Source organism: Ostrea edulis, chromosome 1 (assembly GCF_947568905.1).
Source record: "Ostrea edulis chromosome 1, xbOstEdul1.1, whole genome shotgun sequence".
Taxonomy (NCBI): domain Eukaryota; kingdom Metazoa; phylum Mollusca; class Bivalvia; order Ostreida; family Ostreidae; genus Ostrea; species Ostrea edulis.
In genome coordinates this window covers 8797750-8818811 of record NC_079164.1, presented here as the reverse complement: position 1 = coordinate 8818811, position 21062 = coordinate 8797750, and the positions used below count along the sequence as shown (strand labels likewise).

General features: G+C 34.0%; 2 protein-coding genes across 6 annotated transcripts in view; both read right to left on the bottom strand.

The window, feature by feature from the left end:
* Positions 1 to 4629: 4629 nt before the first annotated feature.
* LOC125664218 (T-box transcription factor TBX20-like) lies at positions 4630 to 9334 on the bottom strand. Its single transcript, XM_048896897.2, has 7 exons — positions 8721 to 9334; positions 8281 to 8506; positions 6231 to 6504; positions 5970 to 6131; positions 5799 to 5875; positions 5212 to 5315; positions 4630 to 5069 (listed from the first exon to the last, which is right to left on the bottom strand). Exons 1-7 carry the CDS (start codon positions 8917 to 8919, stop codon positions 4843 to 4845), a joined length of 1269 nt encoding a protein of 422 aa, XP_048752854.2. The 5' UTR covers positions 8920 to 9334; the 3' UTR covers positions 4630 to 4842.
* Positions 9335 to 11658: 2324 nt separating this feature from the next.
* The window catches only part of LOC125664223 (CKLF-like MARVEL transmembrane domain-containing protein 7), a 42269-nt gene continuing 32865 nt past the window's right edge, over positions 11659 to 21062 (bottom strand). For 2 of the 5 annotated variants that reach the window (XM_048896909.2, XM_056152595.1), the window contains exons 2-5: positions 17748 to 17882; positions 17154 to 17348; positions 16553 to 16651; positions 11659 to 12841 (exon numbers count right to left, since the gene is read on the bottom strand). In XM_048896909.2, coding sequence (XP_048752866.2) covers positions 12653 to 12841; positions 16553 to 16651; positions 17154 to 17348; positions 17748 to 17882 — 618 coding nt within the window. In that variant the 3' untranslated portion in view covers positions 11659 to 12652. Of the gene's footprint in view, positions 12842 to 16552; positions 16652 to 17153; positions 17349 to 17747; positions 17883 to 18017; positions 18162 to 18434; positions 18740 to 21062 lie in introns of those variants that run through there. The other 3 variants (XM_048896908.2, XM_048896911.2, XM_048896910.2) reach the window with 3 other exon arrangements.

Genomic DNA, 21062 nt, shown 5'->3' with positions numbered 1-21062 from the left:
CGGCGTTTGTTACCATTCCACGGTAAACAAACAATCCCCCTTCTCCACGAGAAGCTAAGACCTGGCGGGTTATCTCTTTATGATGTACACAGAAAAAAACCCTCATATCTTTTCACTCAGGTGATGCTCGTTTTCATTAGGATTTTATTATTATTCTTTTGGTCATTGGTCGAAAACAGAGGAACTGCATGCAATGGAGTTGTCTGAGGTTTTTTCCCAATATATAAAAAACAAAATATTGAAAATTGCCAAATGATAAAAATGAAAAAAAATATATCATAGTATCTCTGCAAATTCATTTGAATTTCGTTTCTGTTGTCGTTTGTCTACAGCAAAAGAACTGCATTAAATGACACCGTTTCTTAATTAATTTTTTTTTAAATTCCAAGACGATAAAACATTGAAACATAAAAATTAAAAGGTTGGCGGTCTACAGATGGACTAAATTATATTATTTAGTAGGGTTGTGATTTAGGACGGTTTTTTTTTTTTTTTAAAAACTCGTGATACATGTATATAGAGGTTTTGAGTTTGGTTCGTATAATATGATCTTGCAACTATTATTCTTTTGGGAGTCAACTTTTAAAAGATGAAAACCGTCAAAAATTTCGCTGTTTTTCCGGTTAGAAGAAAGGCGAAATTACTCAATGATATTATTTTTCATTCGAAATAACAGAACTGGCAATGTATGGTATTTCCTGTTTATGAAATAAATGTACATGTCGATATCGAACATGTTGAAAGTCACATGATGAAAAATTTTATCTGGCTGATAATCAGAAATCATTAAAATCTAAAATTGCGGGAATGCATGTGAAATTATCAATAAAGGTCGGGTATGGTTAATTTAAAGGTAGCTAGCTAAGGTAAGCTCCATTGTGTTTGTTTTACTCTCGTACAAGACATTAAAAGACATGAATGAAGCTATGACGCATCATCTAAGTGGTTACTTGTAGACCTGTACAAAATACTTTAGAACTTAGTCATTAAAAAAATTTATCCACAGAAAATCGTTTAATCGGATACAAATCGATGCGTTTTATAAAGTGCCAATCGTTTAATTGATTATAATCTCCTATCACGTTCAAAATAAGAGGTGCATTGTTTTAGTCTTGAGGAAACATCTGACTCGAGTCATGGGCTTCTATTGTCCGGCGCCCATTCAACATCACGGTTCTCTACCTTACAAAAATAGATATCATCATGTGCATCTGTCATTAAAGATTCATTGACAACTTGGGGTTTCTTACCTCTCTAGAGTTACCTGACAGGTAGGAAGCAGGTGTCGATGGTTTAGTTAATGACCATACACGTGGGTTGCATGCGAGAAACTTCGTAAAATAAAACAATGAAAGGGGATAGTTTTTCTTGCATATTCTTTAAGTGTTTTTTCCTTTCCTTCTTTTAAAACCACGTGTTAATAGGACTTTAAATTAAAGGTAATTTTCTTGTCAACATAATTCATTTCTAATTCCTTTGACTAACTATTGGATAAACTTGTTGAATCTTATAATGAAAGTTATGCTGTAATTGAAGTAGAAATGGCGTAGGATATTAGTTTATGGTACGACTTCTAAGCATGATCTTGGACAAACCAATGTGTTTCCTCGTAACATTATAAATTTTTTTTGGTATACATGTATATTTCCGGGTAGAGAGAGAGAGATAATACACAAGTATGTAGTTTAATTAGTGCTAATTAGTGCTAATTTTGCTGTTACTACTATCCAGTACAATTAAAGTGTAAAAGCATGACAGTTGATTAATACCAGTGGTACTAATTAATTTAGTATTTACCAGTGGTACTTAGTAATTTTGGTAGATACCTGTGGTACTAATCAATTTGGTATTTACCTGAGGTATTAAGTAATTTGGTTGATACCGGTAGTACTAAGTAATTTGGTAGATACCTGTGGTACTAATTAATTTGGTATTAACCTGAGGTATTAAGTAATTTAGTAGATACCTCTGGTACTTAGTAATTTGGTAGATACCTATGGTATTTAGTACTTTGGTAGATACCTGTGGTACTTAGTGATTTGGTATATACCTGTGGTACTTAGTGATTTGGTATATACCTGTAGTACTTAGTAATTTGAAGGGAACATGTGGTACTTAGTAATCTGGTAGGTAAATGTGGTACTTAGTAATTTAGTAGATACCTGTGATACTTAGTAATTTGGTAGATACCTGTGGTACTTAGTAATTTGGTAGATGCATGTGGTACTTAATGATTTGATAGATACCTGTGGTACTTATTACTTTGGTAGGTACATGTGGTATTTAGTACTTTGGTAGATACCTGTGGTACTTAGTAATTTGGTATATACCCGTGGTACTTAGTAATTTGGTAGATACCTGTGGTACTTAGTGATTTGGTAGGTACATGTGGTACATAGTATTTTGGTAGGTATATGTGGTACTTAGTAATTTAGTAGGTACATGTGATACTTAGTACTTTGGTAGATACCTGTGGTACTTAGTAATATGGTATATACCTGTGATACTTAGTAATTTGGTAGATACCTGTGATACTTAGTAATTTGGTAGGTACCTGTGGTACTTAGTAATTTGGTAGGTATATGTGGTACTTAGTATTTTGGTAGGTATATGTGGTACTTAGTAATTTGGTAGGTACATGTGGTACTTAGTAATTTGGTAGGTATATGTGGTACTTAGAAATTTGGTAGGTACATGCGATACTTAGTACTTTGGTAGATACCTGTGGTACTTAGTAATTTGGTATATACCTGTGATACTTAGTAATTTGGTAGATACCTGTGATACTTAGTAATTTGGTAGATACCTGTGGTACTTAGTAATTTGGTAGGTACATGTGGTACTTAGTATTTTGGTAGGTACATGTGGTACTTAGTAATTTGGTAGTTACCCGTGGTGCTTAGTAATTTGGGAGATACCTGTGGTACTTAATAATTTGGTAGATACCTGTGATAGTTAGTACTTTGGTAGATACCTGTGGTACTTAGTAATTTGGTATATACCTGTGATACTTAGTAATTTGGTAGATACCTATAATACTTAGTAATTTGGTAGGTACATGTTGTACTTAGTAATTTTGTAGATACCTGTGATACTTAGTAATTTGGTAGATACCTGTGGTACTTAGTAATTTGGTAGATACCTTTGGTACTTAGTGATTTGGCAGAGACCTGTGGTACTTAGTAATTTGGTAGAGACCTGTGGTATTTAGTACTTTGGTAGATACCTGTGATACTTAGTAATTTGGTATATACCTGTGATACTTAGTAATTTGGTAGATACCTGTCATACTTAGTACTTTGGTAGATACCTGTGGTACTTAATAATTTGGTAGATACTTGTGGTACTTATTACTTTGTTAGGAAAATGTGGTACTTAGTAATTTGGTAGATACCTGTGGCACTTAGTAAGTTGGTAGATATCTGTGATACTTAGTAATTTGGTATATAAAAGTGAAGATAACGAACTGTTAACAATGTCTTAAATCCTATAAAGAATACAAAATCGAGAACAGGGCAAACTTAGAACCCTGGGAACAGGAAAGGTAGGATCAGATGCCGAGTTACTTAATATGTACTTCATAACTTTGTCTGTGCCTGTGATATTGAGTAATATAGTATATATCTGCTTAGAAATTTGGAATATGTTTGTGTTACCTAGTAATTATGTCTCCCCTCTTTCAGGGGGAGATGTATTGTTTTTGTACTTTTTGTCCGTCTGTCCGTCCGTCTGTCACAAAATCGTGTGAACGCTTCTCCTCCTATATTGCTCATCGGGTAAACTTGAAACTTTGTACAATGCTTCATTGCCAGTTGTAGATGTAGGTGGGACAGGAGGATCCAATTATTTTCCTAAACATTATAGTGGATCTAAGAGGGGTGGAGGATGTGAAATAGCTTGCGATCACTTCTCCTATGTGGCTTATCCGATAGACTTGAAATTTTGTACAATACTTCAATGCCATTTGCAGATGTGCATATTGTAGGGACAGGAGGATCCGATTGTCTTCCTTAAAGTTATAGTGGATCTGAGGGGTGGAGGGTGTAAAATAGTTTGTGAACTCTTCTCCTATGTGGCTTATGGGAGTTCATTATGTCTATGTCCCTGCTCATGCTTGCTCCTCCCTACCATGCAGTGTATAAGGGGAGGGGATTTCGTTTGGAACACTTTCAATTTGGGAAGCTGGGGAGCCATTTTTTTTCTTCATAAAACAATTTCTATTTTGGTATAATATACCTGGAATATTGAGAAATCTGCTAATTACCTGTGATACTAATGATACTTAAAGATTTGATAGACACCTGCGATACGCTTAACAGTATTTCAATCTAACTCATTTTGCGGAGTGACACCTCAGATGTTATCTTGTTGTGCAATACTAGCATTTCACTAGAAACACTTATGGTTCTAAACTAGAGTTACTGTGTTTATATTACTCAACAAACACAGTATTCTAAAGTTTGAAATTTATATTACTCAACAAACACAGTATTCTAAAGTTTATCATAAACGAAGTACTTCCCTCAGAGTAAGGATTAAAGGTGGAGTATGCTTGATAGCAAAATACATGTTTATTTCCAGACTGATCTCTCAGAGACAACAGAATAAACAACAACAAAAAAAACCTGATTCATGCAACTTGTTATTTTATTTTCATAGCTTTCAAAGAGAACCATGTGACTAGAATATCAACCAATGAACTTTGTACATGTATTTACATAATAATCATGTTACGTGGAAATGTCCAGCACCACAGTCTGATATAAGTGTCATTTGCATTCCCATCTAGCCGTCCGAACTTCACACAACACATAGACTTTTACACCAAATGTAATGACTCTATTATTTCAGATAGGGATGGTATCTGTGTGCCGATAGAAGAGGGGATGACGTCGGAGGGGTGAACAGTTGATGACGTAAGACTTCCTGATTAGGTAATGCTCCGTAATAGAGAGGTGAAAGTGGAAGTGATAATCTCCTGTTGGTCATGTTCCCTAGGGACTGACTCGTGGGAGCGGATCCTGCCACCAAATTGGCTCCATGCAACAGTGAAAGAGCAAGTTCAGAATCTGTAAATGAAGAATAAGGCGAACATTAATGTATGCCCTTAATCATACATTTGAAAAAAAAACAACTTTCTAATTACTATGGAAGAGCAAAATGTTAATTTCTTTGATATTTGTACCCTGTATAAGGTATGCAGTGGCTTACCTCCTAGACTTTGAAATATCGTTTGCCTTTGTTCGTTCAGCTGTTCATTGAATGTCCCCAAGGTAGCGTTAGATTGGCCTTTAAGAAGACTTTCCATCGTTTCCCTGTAGCAATGAAATTAATACAGCATTAATATTTTATTCACTTTATATGGATACCCACTTCTGCCCCTACCCGGGTTTGAACTCAAGACCGCTTAGCAGCATGTGACCAGCGCGCATAGACGGCTCGACCACCTTTTCGATAACGATGGAATTCTCGCCACGCTGTCACACGCTACACGTCATAGAGAATGGAAATGGGATTCAGTTATTTAACGTACATTTAAGAGGATCATACATGATACACACTGTATTTGAAATATTTTATAAAGCACAAAGATCGCAATGAACTCTTGAATTAATGAAATAAATTCAAGTGATTTAGTTACGCTATATATTTAAGGTTCGCAATACAACAAAATGAATATTACATAGAGTTACATAAATATCAATAGTATTACATAAATATTATACAGTGTAACACATCAATTGTTATACAACGTTACATGAATAGCATACAGTATCACATAAATGCAGGATAATTACCTTTCAATGTCCGTCAAGCGGCTGGAATCTCGAAAACCTTTAGCAAAAGGATTACTGTCTATTTTCAATTTCGTAATCTGAAACGAGAAAGTTATATGTAGCAAGAAAACCATATAGAAAATTTGATACCTAGTGTTTAACCGTTAAAACCATTTCATGTCGGTGACGTACCAGTTGGTTTTGGTAGGCGGTGACAGCAATGAAACCAGTCTCAGGGAAGACAAATGTTTTGTGATCCGTCATTTTCAACGATGTTAAAGGATTGGGTGTCAGCGATGTTTTCCTGACGATGTGAATTCGAGGTTGATATTTGTGCATGGAATTCAGAATAATCTACAATACAATGTTTAAAGTCTTACTTTTTCTAAAACAATATAAAAAAGAAAGAAAACGAAAGGTTTTTTTTAAAATTAATTATTTATATTTGCTTACATGTCCGACTTTGTCTACTCCGTTATTGGTCAGTTTCAATTTCTCAAAAGATATCGTCTGCTTCTGGAGTTGTGACCCAGTGAAAATGGAGTCTGGGTGGACGTAGACATGGGAGGGGAGGGGAGGATCAGCTTTTCCCGCCACGAGCCACGCTGACCTGTGGTAAGCGTACCTGTAGCGCTTGTTGTCCACAGGGACGATGTCCATCGCTACAATATACTCTTGGTCACTCTCCAGCCCGCTGAAGGACACGCGCAGGGTGGGGAACATACGTCTGGAAAAAAGGATGTATATCCGTGACAGACTTTTTACATAATTACAGTAAGCAATTCACACAAGCATATACTCTGTTATTTTCCCTCCTTACAATTCTCCAACCCTAATTAGAGATGTAAATTTCGTCTTGGCAACCGTGTCTTATATCACAAGTTTCGCTACTTAAAATGTCAGCTCGTTACAAAAACAGAAGACAAATGCTCCGAAGTTCCGCCTCTACCCATAAAACAAAATTCTATCCGTTTAGCGGTCACACTAAATACCATCTTCCACTGAAAGTGCTGGGGGGCCAGCGAGGATCGGGTGTTAGCTTTGCGTGATGGAACTCGTTTTGGTTCGATCTAATTTGTAAATGACAGTTCTGTGCACGATACAGCAATCTTTGGATTGGGGGTGCGTAGATTTAACCTCAGTGTTATGTTTAAGACCAAAATAGACCCGAGTCATTACATGCTAGGTAGTCAAACTCAATTCTGGTTGCCAGTGCAAGTAAATGCTTTGTTTGGATGAGTGCTATCGTGTTGTATGTAATGATTATGCTTTGGATTATATCTTTGTTATACTTGTGTTGACATCTCTAACCTTCTACTGAGCACCGCAATTTTGTAACAAACTGAAAGCGTTTTATGTTGAAAAGGAAGATAAAGCAGGTGCTTGTTTCGTAATGAGCAGTGTATTCTGTGTGCGCACTCTGAGCCTGGACTCTGGCGTTGACAAGGCACAGATTCTACCTGCCCCGACAACAATGAGACCAATTCCGTCTTTTTGGAATCCTGCAATCGATCAAAATGATTCTTGGTAGTTGAATAGCTGATGATATCTGTTTTTATACTGCCTATCAACAAATGACTGCTTTAATAGACTTAATGAATACGGCTTTTGTCCCAGTGTGATAAGACCAAGTTAACACTTGGATCCGCTGACGTGTTAATTATCACATTTAATATCTCTTTATTGTTTTTGGATCCGCTGACGTGTTAATTATCACATTTAATATCTCTTTATTGTTTCTGCAAATAACAATCGTATTAAACGATATCTGTTTCCCTGTGTGGAACAGAATGTTTTTTAAGTCCGTGTAATTTTGGCAAAATACACATGATAAGAGGAACGTATCGCGATTTTCGTCTCTAACACCCGTTGGTGCTGCCGTTTGGTGTAAGCCATGCTGTACTTTGTCAAAACAAATTTGAAGTCATAAAAGATAATACATGGATTGTACTGTAGAATTTGACACCGGTGCCGATAATTTTTAGATATCATCGCAGCATCTTGTGCATTTGTTGTCAATGTCACCCAACATAAACACGATATTTTGGCCAGAGGCCCCCAAACTAACATTCCATGAAAAGTGTCCGTAACATTTTTACGCTCATTGGTAAATTATCACAGGTGTATATTGAACGGTGCATGAATTTGTTCTTGTGGTCGTAAAAATGTTTAATTAATATCTAACAAACTTCAGAAAATTGTGTACATTTTTAGAAATAAAATTCAACAATCTTATAAAATATCCCAGGTTTAAAATCGCCTTTTGTACAATATTTTATCATGTTTACTTTAAAAAAAAATTAATTCAAAATCAATGGCAACACCGATATTTTTCATAAACACTTACGATAATGTACTGGTAATTTAAGTCTTCATTATTCAATTTTCGGATTGAATATGGTCTTATTATTCCGAGCATAATTTTCTTTATTTTGGTTTAGAACCTATTTTTTGTCTACGATTAATGATTTACGTGTATTATATACGATATTATCCTACAAACCTTCCGGATTTGGTGATGATCATTTCTGTGCCCAGTTCATGGAACCTTTTCCACAGGTCTCTAGATTCCAAACGACATCTAACATCTGCTAGTTCGGAACTATCTCCTGTGTAGTGGTCAATGGCCGTGATCGGAGACCCACTGTCCGAACTCCGGGGGGACGCGGGCGGACTGGGGTGCTTGGCTTCAAATGATGTACAGTGTAGATCACTATCATTCATATCATCTAAATAAAGTAAAAAAACAAACAAACTATCGTGAGTTCCCGAAATTCCCAAGCACTGATTTTGATTATTGTTATCGATGTGTTACCAAAACTAATAACTAATTTGATGCATATGATGGTGATGAAACAAGCATTAGGCGACATTTCTAATTACACAGGAAAAGAATTAGAAATGACAATTAGACTAATTGATTACATTAAATTTGTTAATTACCTGGTGGTAAATCGGCATGTTTTGGGTTAGATGTTCCGGGTTGTTCTGATGCTGAAATGAGTCCTTCGCACACTTTAACATCCATTTCTTTCGGGTCTTTTTGTGCCAACAAAGAGTCTATGGAAAATGCATTGGCTTTCTGCGAAAGTTTAGAAACCAGCGACTCCACTTTTCTCTCCGTCCGATACGTTAAATCCATTTTGCTTGCGGAATAAGGTGCCTTTTTTCACTTCCGATCAAATCAACAGTCTCTTACATAAAATTCCAAAAACACACTGCAAACTAGTTAAAATATTTTGGAGATTGCGCACTTTTTACTGGGTGATTTGGAGGTGTTCGTTTTCATTGGCTGTGCCTCGATATAACCTGCCCGGTAGGCGGTGCTTTGGTCTCCGCAGAAAAAAGAGTCATTCACCGTGAAATTTTTTTTAACATTCGATTAAATCTTTAAAATAGAGTGAAAATGAACTAGCTAAATTAACTCTGTATTGTTAAGCTTAGAAATAGAGTAATAAAAAAGAAAAGAAAAAAAGAATCAACTAAATTCTTCATTGCATGTTAAAATTAAGTTTAAAACCTGAAGTATAGAAAATATATTATTTCTAGAAATTAATGTTTAAAGGGACTGATTCACGATCTTCCCCGAATTTTGATTTTCACTTTTAATGATCAAATTCTACTGTCTAATGTGTTTAAAAGGTTTCACACAAAACTTAAGGTTATACGTGATAATGGAGAGTTTATTGTTTGTTGTGTACACAAAGATCGAGGTATGTTATTGTTTATAAAGTTTTGAAAATGTATGATTATCGATTTAAGTTTATGATATATACTGTATCGCATTTCAAGTATTCTTTTGGTAAAATGCGCCATTTAAAAAAATCGTTTTTGTGCAAAATTAGTATGCTTTGAATTACGAAATTAACATATCACTAGCAAGGTTCGGTCTTGTTAAAACAACACAGTTAAGGCTAAAATATTGCTCTTATTTTTGCATTAGGAAGGTCCAAATTTTGATTGTAAATTCTAAATGAGTTATATTTTTAATGTTCAACATCATGAAACATATTCATTTAAAAAAAAGTGAACCAGCACTGGTCCCTTTTCATAAACAGACAAACACTCAACAAAGCGTTTAACTCTCACATAAACATACACTTTCAGTAATATTGTACCATAATTATATTTGCAGTTCGGGACCTATGTTCCCCCCTTGAATCTGTTACATAACTCATCATCAACCAATCGGTTTGTATGGGGACAAGATATAAGAATGGCCTGCTCACCCCTACCTAAAATCTGACTGGTGCCATTTTAAAAAAGATTAGTTCGTATCAATTGTTGTTTGATCGTTACATATTATGTTACATAGGTTTTCTCGTGTATATATTGTACCACCTTAAACACACCATAGCTATCAATTATTGCACAAATTTAAGAATCATCATTTATCACTTGTGATATACATTTTAATCAATTAACCGATTCGGGTACATACATGGAAAATCATTTTCTTTTAACGGTGAGGTTTGTGTAATACGCAATAATATATATTTATTTTCTTTATTCATTCATTTTCATCTGTCATTTCGTTTATTTACTTATTTATTTCAATCATCATTTATTACTTTATATGTGCATTTTTTAGAGTGATAAAACACCGTTCTACTGCCGTACAAACTGAGATATACGAATATCAATCGTTTGCCCCTGTTAATTTGTTTGATTTCAACAGTATTTTATTCATGTATAGATAGAAAATACATACATAAATATGATTAGGCAGCAGATACAATGCCTATATAAGCCCTTTCCATAGGTCAAAGGTCAATTATGACAATAAAATTAATATACATGTAGTACATGAAAACATAACAAAATATAAAAATTAATTTGTTTGTCAGTCTGTCTGTAAAATCCTCCAATTATATCGAAATCTTAATGAAAGTGACGTGGTGATTCATTTACATCGATTAGGATACTCTTATAGAACTTCATTTATAACAGTGGGATTGGTGTAATATGGAAATTACATCTATTTTCTTTATTCATTCATTTATTTATTTATTCATTCATTCACTTATTCAATTTTGTTTATTTACCTACCTATCAATCATTTATTAACACATGTAAATATCTTTATTTATCTAATTTCGTTCTGAATTTTGGGTTTTTCGGGTATGTGCTTATCCAGTTTTATGCCTTATGGTTTAATAGTAAAACCTGTTTTCAGATAGTACAGAGTGCACAATTTTGAAGAAAACAAAATGATATGATTCTGCTGAAAATGCACGAGAGACACTTGACATTTTGTGTTTGTAACATGACAATACCGGTTTCCGCGCTATCGTCCCAGGACAGGGGGCGTGGTCCAACTTACCTACCTACCTGTAGATGGATGGCGATAACAGATAACGAAGGTGTCGATGTAGTACAGAAAAGGCGCGACAAATCACGTCCCCGGGCGCTTCAAAACAACCTCTCTGTCATTTAATCAGAAATCCAATTTAAAAGAGAAATAAAGTTGAGGAGTTTATTAAGATAAAACCAGTGAGCTGATACAGGGAGTCCTATTTGTCGCCTTAGCTTCCTGCCATTACTTTAATGAACTGTGATGTAATACAATCCGTCCATATCTTCACATTTTCACTTAATTTTACTGACTTCCAGCAAATCTGATTGTAGGTCGGGGTATAATCCATTTACAATTGATGAACCAATGATGCAACATAATTATCAGTTATCGATTAATCAGTTAATGGTGTATATCTATTAATATTCTATATAACTAGTATAGCTATTCATGGTAGGAATTTTGGCAGTTTCTTAATTTCGATAGACATATCTTATTAACAGTATCTGAAATATATATCAAATTCATGTACCACATTGGTATATACTCAGGAAACACATGAACAAACCAACATCAACTCATAGCATGTGTAGGCGTATTTATTGATACAATTCTCTCAGAAATACACATGAAATTCGATATTTCCTTGTATTTTTTTGTGCGAAACATATAATTTTGCATTCACTCTACTAAAAAGAAAAAATATATAGACAAGAAATTCAGGTTGAAAATGATATCTCCGCATATGAAATCTACATCACAAATAGATAAGAGGTATACTATTATAGCAACTAATTCACTCATTCACTCTAGCTTTAATTTTCATACAAACCTTTTATCTTTGTGTTTCTTGTACATTTGTACATGGTACACTGTATATACATGTACGTACATGGTAAATATCGTTAATACCATTACAGAAAAAAAAAACCCCAATAAGACAGAAGATAAAATTCATGAAAATTCCTATTCCTTCTTGGCGGTCCTACCGCACAATCAACTAACATTGATCATGTCAAAGATATATATAATGTCAACAAAGCACATGCTTAGGCGTCGAAACAGGTTCTAGGGCGTAAGAGTACAAGCAGAAAAGAAAATATTGATTCGAAATTTTTAAAAACAAATAAATGTGATAGCAATACGTCGACATCCGAACCTAAATATTGATATTTACATGTAAATTGACAATTTCTTCACATAACACACAGTCAGCTGTCGGATATATCCAATACACAACATAAATATTGATATTTACATGTAAATTGACAATTTCTTCACATAACACACAGTCAGCTGTCGGATATATCCAATACACAACATAAATATTGATATTTACATGTAAATTGACAATTTCTTCACATAACACACAGTCAGCTGTCGGATATATCCAATACACAACATAAATATTGATATTTACATGTAAATTGACAATTTCTTCACATAACACACAGTCAGCTGTCGGATATATCCAATACACAATAGTATTACGTTATTTTCGCCAGGAGAAAGGAAAAATCAGTTATTTAGCAATAGCTCTTTTTTTTTTTTTTTATTCATGTATCATATCGATTACATTTCAATACTTGGAGGATTCTCCTAAATTCTCCGGGTCGTACTGTGGGCTTTGTGATGACGCGCTGTTTTCTTGGGGGACTCCCAGCATATTAAGGACTTTGTTGTCTGTGGGTGCGTGGTCGTGACGGAGAGAAAGCAGACAAAAATAGGTATGGATCCCCATCACCACCGTGGAGATAAAACCGAAAACCTGGAAACATAAAAAATATATCACTCTTTCTTGATGAAATTCAAACCCAAAGTAAGATGGCCCCTAGAATCCTAGTTTACGTGCTCCGTAGATTTGGGGTTTGTGTGCTAGATTTAGTAATTAAGTGTAATTTATTACATTTTCAACAGTGAAATACTATAATTTATCCATTGAATAAAAATGGTATTTTCACAGTGTGAAAATAACAACTGATTGTGACGTCATGTTGTGTATTAGAACTGTACTTGTATATACATCTTTTATGATTTGATATAGACATGTTCTAAAACCTAAGAAAATGTACTGTAATAAACAGAAAAGTTGGGATGGAATTTATGTCACGAGTACGACGGGATTTTAAAAATTCATTTATTCATTTTTACAAGTGTGATTTATTTCACGAGTAAGAAGGGACTTTTAGAGATATACTTTCACGAGTGCGAAGTACTCGTGAAAATATTTTTTTTAAAAAATCAAAAGCACTCGTGAAAATATGTATATAAAAAAAAAAAAAAAAATGAAAAAAAAAAAAAAAATCCTGTCTTACTCGTGAAATAAATTCCATGCATTGAATATCCTCTATTTACAATTAGATTCTGTTACAGTTACATCGTGCATTATATATTAATATTTTAATATATACTGAAAGCAAGCTATGTTAAATTCAGTTGAACCCTATTTTGTGATTTATTTGGATTTTGTACTATATGATTTATTTCAGGTACCCCCACCAGTAAAAAAAAATCTGGATCCATGCATGAAAATTGTAGCATGAAAAGCCTGCCTAACACGTGAAATATCTGTGTCGTCATTCAAGGCTTTACAACATTATGTCCATGTATGTATATAAATGTATAAATGTATGTATATAAATGTATGTATTCAAATGTATAAATGTATGTATATAAATGTATGTATATAAATTTATAAATGTATGTATATAAATGTATGTATATAAATGTATAAATGTATGTATATAAATATATAAATGTATGTATATAAATGTATAAATGTATGTATATATATGTATAAATGTATGTATATAAATGCATAAATGTATGTATATAAATGTATGTATATAAATGTATGTATATAAATGTATGTATATAAATGTATAAATATATGTATATAAATGTATGTATATAAATGTATAAATGTATGTATATAAATGTATGCATATAAATGTATGTATATAAATGTATGTATATAAATGTATAAATGTATGTATATAAATGTATAAATGTATGTATATAGATGTATGCATATAAATATATGTATATAAATGTATAAATATATGTATATAAATGTATGTATATAAATGTATAAATACAAATATATGTATATAAATGTATAAATGTATGTATATAAATGTATGTATATAAATGTATGTATATAAATGTATAAATGTATGTATATAAATGTATGTATATAAATGTATAAATATAAATGTATGTATATAAATGTATAAATGTATGTATATGAATGTATGCATATAAATGTATAAATGTATGTATATAAATGTATGTATATAAATGTATAAATGTATGTATATAAATGTATGTATATAAATGTACGTATATAAATGTATGTATATAAATGTATAAATGTATGTATATAAATGTTTGTGTATAAATGTATGTATATAAATGTATGTATATAAATGTATGTATATAAATATGAAAATATGATGTTTGTTGTTTGGTTGTACATAGTTTAACGTTTTTCTCGAGAGAATTTTACATTCATCAGGGCCGTAAATTACATGGAGGCGGAGGAGGCAGCTGCCTCCTCCAACTTTTGAGCCAAAAAAAATTAAAATTTAAAGTTCATTAGAATTTATGTTGTTTCCAATAACTAAGAACATGATACCTCCCTTAAAAAGCATTCCAAATCTTTCTTTTAGAATGAGTTAGTCAAGTAACATCTTAGAAGGCCCTAGAATCAAGGATTTTGCACGAAACGTGTTCAGTGTGCACAAAATGTGCTCAGCGTCTGGAGGCCGCCCGCCTAATTTCCTGCCTCCTCCAAATTGAAGGTTAATTTACGGCCCTGTTCATATGTAGACATCAGCATTGCCGGTGAAGGGCTGCAAAATTTAGGCCTATGCTCGGCTCTTACAGCCTTTGAGCAGGGAGGGATCTTTATCGTGCCACACCTTAGAACTGTGACAAGTATGGTGTCCGGATAGGGCCATTTGCAAAAGTTAGTGAACTTAGTCACAACACGCAGTCACGCCAACAAGCAATGCGCCTTCGCACCAACAAGCAACGCGCAGTCACGCTAACACAACTTTACACAACTCGCATTCGCGCCGACAAGCAACGCACAGTCACGCTAACACAACTCGTCTTCGCGCAGACAACCTCGAGTTGTGTAAAGTTGTGTTAGGGTGACTGCGCGTTGCTTGTCGGTGCGAATGCGATTTGCTTATTGGCATGACGGCGTGTTGAGACTAGCGACCTGTCACGGTTTTGCAAAGGCCCTATCCGGACACCATAGACAAGGGACCTAGGTGTTTGCGGTCTCATCCGAAGGACCGCCCATTTAGCTTAGTTGCCTCTTACACGACATGCAACGGGTACTGATGACCTATTCTAACCAGGGTCCCCAAGGGAATATGATGCTTGAATGACAATCTTAAATACCATAGAACTTTATCATACTTAATTTTCTATACATCTAATATTACATTAAGACTATTTATAGCACATCACGGATATCATGTATGTCACCATGTAGTGACACCATAACCAAAATATGAGAATTTACAATTCCAATGTATTCATCTTCGATATCTTAAAGCTTTACCAATTGAAATGATAGCCATTTCCTCATGAATGTGAACAATGTGCGTATGAATAAAAATTGTGCGACTAGTGTAATAGCTGGGGATATTCAAATAGAAATGAAAGTAAAGGCGTAATAGTTCCATATTTATAGTAACTGTGTTTCCCCCTTTCTATTAGGATTATTTGTATTCTATTAAAGTTATTCCCCTATGTATGCAACCGTCCAAGTTGTGCACGGAGCATGGACCGGGTTAATTTACATGTAGTATTCTGCAAGTCCTGATTATTATTTTTTCGGGGTTAAACGTGTCTATAAGGGGTAAGGCAAATCTTACAAATTAAAATTCGGGGTCAGACGTTTCTATCAGGGGCAGGGAAATTCTTACAGGTTAAAATTCGGGGTTAGGCGTTTCTATAAGGGGCAGGGAAATTCTTACAGTTTAAAATTCGGGGTCAGGCGTTTCTATCAGGGGCAGGGCAATTCTTACAGGTTAGAATTCGGGGTCAGGCGTTTCTATATAAGGGACAGGGAAATTCTCACAGGTTGAAATGGTAAATATCACCCCCCCCCCCCCCCTACACGTTTATAATGATAATGTTTCATTTACTTGTACTTTAATAGCTTGCTTTCTGAAATACATATCGTACAAACATTTTGAAATCTCTTTTTTCCGTGAATTCGGCGTTGATTGTGACTGGTTTAACAGTCCTCTTACAGTAAGTATAAAAAATAAATTTTAAAATTCGAAAATTCATGAGAGTATGAACAGCAACACTGTTGTACAAGGCGCGTTCATGACAGATAAGCGTCGCAGTTAATTTCAAAAGTGAAATAGATTTCTTATACGATAATTTATAACATACACACGTACCACAAACAACAAGAATATGTCAGTTTACTGATTCACTCTGTAGTACCTACCGTCGCGGCGGCGTACCCCCCTTGTCCACAAATGTGAGCTGCCATCACTATGGACGCGATGAGGTATAGCAAAGTGAACATAGCTCCGACGACAAAGTGCTGAAAAACGTCAAATGTACAGAGCATGGACATATTAATACAGCAGGCTGTAAAATTCATTTTAATTTATATACCTGGTATCATAACAACACACACATATCTTCACTAGCCAAGGGTTTTCAGTCCCATGGGGAGTGGACTGATCGTTAGGTTGGTTGGTTGTATATTGTTTAATGTCCTGCTTGTAAATATTTCACTCATGACTATGGAGATGTCACTCTTGCCGGTGAAAGGCTGCAAAATTTAGGCTTATGCTCGGTGCTAATGGCCATTGAGCAGGAAGGGATCTTTATCGTGCCACACTTGCTGTGACACAGGGCCTCGGTTTTCCTGGTCTCATCCGAAGGACCGTCCCAGTTAGTCGCCTCTTACGACAAGCAAGGGGTACTGAGGACCTATTCTAACCTGGATCCCCACGGGACTGGGCCCAAAACCTTTGGCTAGAGAATGTTATATACATTACAGGAAGCATGTATTTAACATTTTATCTATAAAGGCTTACCCAGAATAAGAATGGAACCAGTTTCAGACAGAGTTTTTCGTCTATACTAATGATGAATATTACATAGTCGATGAGGTATGTGATGAAAACAGAGCCTGCCACAAATTCATAAAACCCATAATTGGACCCATAGTTGTAATCACAGGCCAAGTTCGCTCCAGCTCCGGCACAAATCAACGAGATAAGCGACAAAAGCTAAACAAGAACAAAGACGTCAGAATTAGCATTAACCGCAGCACATGACCAACAATAGGTAGGAAAATGTTTATCGAAAAGAATTAAAAAAAAAAAAAACAAAAAAAAAAACAAAAAACAAAAACACGTACACCCCACCCTCTCTAAAATGTCTTTATTGCGAAATAGTATAGGTCATTAGATTTATAATTCTTTACACATGTATTCAGTGATAATCGTTAATGTCTAGGTTTCCACCTACGCGAGATTTTAATGTAAAAGTTCATTAATTTTTAATGTCATATTTCAAACCAATATATAATGTATACCTTTTCTGTTAAACCCTTTTTCATCCCTCGGGCACCTGACGCCTGGACACATCTTTGAAAAGGTAATGAAAATGTTTACACCCAGACTTACTATGATGACAGCCTCGAAGATTCCTAGAAAGCTTCTGGCGAAGGTGACATTGATGGAAAAACTAGTGGAACCAATGGGTATGGTTTGTCTGTCCGTCTCCTGAGAATTAGGAGCATTTTCTTCTGTAGAAGACATCTATAAAAGCAAAATATATTAGATAATGAAATATTGGCTGTTATAAACTTTTTTAATGATGAAAACAGCAGGCTTGTCCCTTCCCATTTTTACACGCAAAGTCAGTTATTGTCACACGCAAAGGAATACACATACATATATATACATCCCATGTGGTTTAAGCAACAGAAGTTTTGTTCTCTACATTGTTTGCTTGTCAAGAATTTTGGGCAAATATGAAGATAACTTTGACGACTGCCCCCTCCCTCTACGTTTCTGCCAACCGTAATTCTATCCACGTGTATACCGTAAAAGGAGAGATAACTCGTACGTGAAGACAACGATTAGAATCCTATTAAAATAACATTTGTTGTTAAAATGATAACCAAATATAAATCCAAGTAATACCTCAACATGTATGACTATAATTTCAAATATAGAAGAATGTATATCTATTGGGTGACTATTCAGTAAATATCGGGCACTGACTCGTTTCCCTCACTAAATATATATATATACTCTTCCGTGTAAAAGTTTTCACAAAAATTGAACACAATAAACAAACCCGCATACATTTGACTAACACGGTCGACTCGTGTATTGTGATTTCACTGACCTGTCTAGTAATATAACAATTCCCTGTTTCTTCAGTTAATCCTACATCGAGTTCATCAAAACTGTTTCGAGCCGGCGTAAGGGGGCGTGCGACTGATAACAAGATTACTAGGGTGCATAGATAACTGTTTAATGGAGACTCATTCATAAAAGCATCCAGGCAATAATGCACGGTTATGTAGCTGGAACAGGGCAAGGTACTTGTTTGATAAAATAGAATTAAGAAACTCCACCACGTGGGTAACTGACCGTGTCTAACCTGTAAAGTAAGTGATTACTTTTACCGACGTCCATGTATACCCCTGTACACAATATATACCGACGTCCATGTATACACCTGTACACAATATATACCGACGTCCATGTATACACCTGTACACAATATATATATATATTGATGAAAGACGTCACCTTCACAACGTAAAGGATTTGCCCATACTTGTATGTAGATTGTACACTGTGAATACTTGTATGTACACTGTGAATACTTGTATGTACATTGTGAATACTTGTATGTACATTGTACACTGTGAATACTTGTATGTACACTGTGAATACTTGTATGTACATTGTGAATATTTGTATGTACATTGTACATTGTGAATACTTGTATGTACACTGCGAATACTTGTATGTAGATTGTACACTGTGAATACTTGTATGTACACTGTGAATACTTGTATGTACATTGTGAATATTTGTTTGTACATTGTGAATATTTGTATGTACATTGTGAATACTTGTATGTACACTGTGAATACTTGTATGTACACTGTGAATACTTGTATGTACATTGTACTCTGTGAATACTTGTATGTACATTGTGAATACTTGTATGTACATTGTGAATATTTGTATGTACACTGTGAATACTTGTATGTACATTGTGAATACTTGTATGTACACTGTGAATACTTGTATGTACATTGTGAATACTTGTATGTACATTGTGAATATTTGTTTGTACATTGTGAATATTTGTATGTACATTGTGAATACTTGTATGTACATTGTGAATATTTGTATGTACATTGTGAATATTTGTTTGTACATTGTGAATATTTGTATATACATTGTGAATACTTGTATGTACACTGTGAATACTTGTATGTACATTGTGAATACTTGTATGTACATTGTGAATACTTGTATGTACACTGTGAATACTTGTATGTACACTGTGAATATTTGTTTGTACATTGTGAATATTTGTATGTACATTGTGAATACTTGTATGTACATTGTGAATACTTGTATGTACATTGTGAATACTTGTATGTACATTGTGAATACTTGTATGTACACTGTGAATACTTGTATGTACACTGTGAATACTTGTATGTACACTGTGAATATTTGTTTGTACACTGTGAATATTTGTATGTACATTGTGAATACTTGTATGTACATTGTGAATATTTGTATGTACATTGTGAATACTTGTATGTACACTGTGAATACTTGTATGTACATTGTGAATACTTGTATGTACATTGTGAATACTTGTATGTACACTGTGAATACTTGTATGTACATTGTGAATATTTGTATGTACATTGTGAATACATGTATGTACATTGTGAATACTTGTATGTACATTGTGAATATTTGTATGTACATTGTGAATATTTGTATGTACACTGTGAATATTTGTATGTACATTGTGAATACTTGTATGTACACTGTGAATACTTGTATGTACATTGTGAATATTTGTATGTACATTGTGAATACATGTATGTACATTGTGAATACTTGTATGTACATTGTGAATATTTGTATGTACATTGTGAATATTTGTATGTACACTGTGAATATTTGTATGTACATTGTGAATACTTGTATGTACATTGTGAATATTTGTATGTACATTGTGAATACTTGTATGTACATTGTGAATACTTGTATGTACATTGTGAATATTTGTATGTACATTGTGAATACTTGTATGTACATTGTGAATATTTGTATGTACATTGTGAATATTTGTATGTACATTGTGAATACTTGTATGTACATTGTGAATACTTGTATGTACATTGTGAATACTTGTATGTACATTGTGAATACTTGTATGTACATTGTGAATACTTGTATGTACATTGTGAATACTTGTATGTACACTGTGAATACTTGTATGTACACTGTGAATATTTGTTTGTACATTGTGAATATTTGTATGTACATTGTGAATACTTGTATGTACATTGTGAATATTTGTATGTACATTGTGAATACTTGTATGTACACTGTGAATACTTGTATGTACACTGTGAATACTTGTATGTACATTGTGAATACTTGTATGTACACTGTGAATACTTGTATGTACACTGTGAATATTTGTATGTACATTGTGAATATTTGTATGTACATTGTGAATACATGTATGTACATTGTGAATACTTGTATGTACATTGTGAATATTTGTATGTACACTGTGAATATTTGTATGTACATTGTGAATACTTGTATATACATTGTGAATACTTGTATGTACATTGTGAATATTTGTTTGTACATTGTGAATATTTGTATCTACATTGTGAATACTTGTATGTACATTGTGAATACTTGTATGTACAC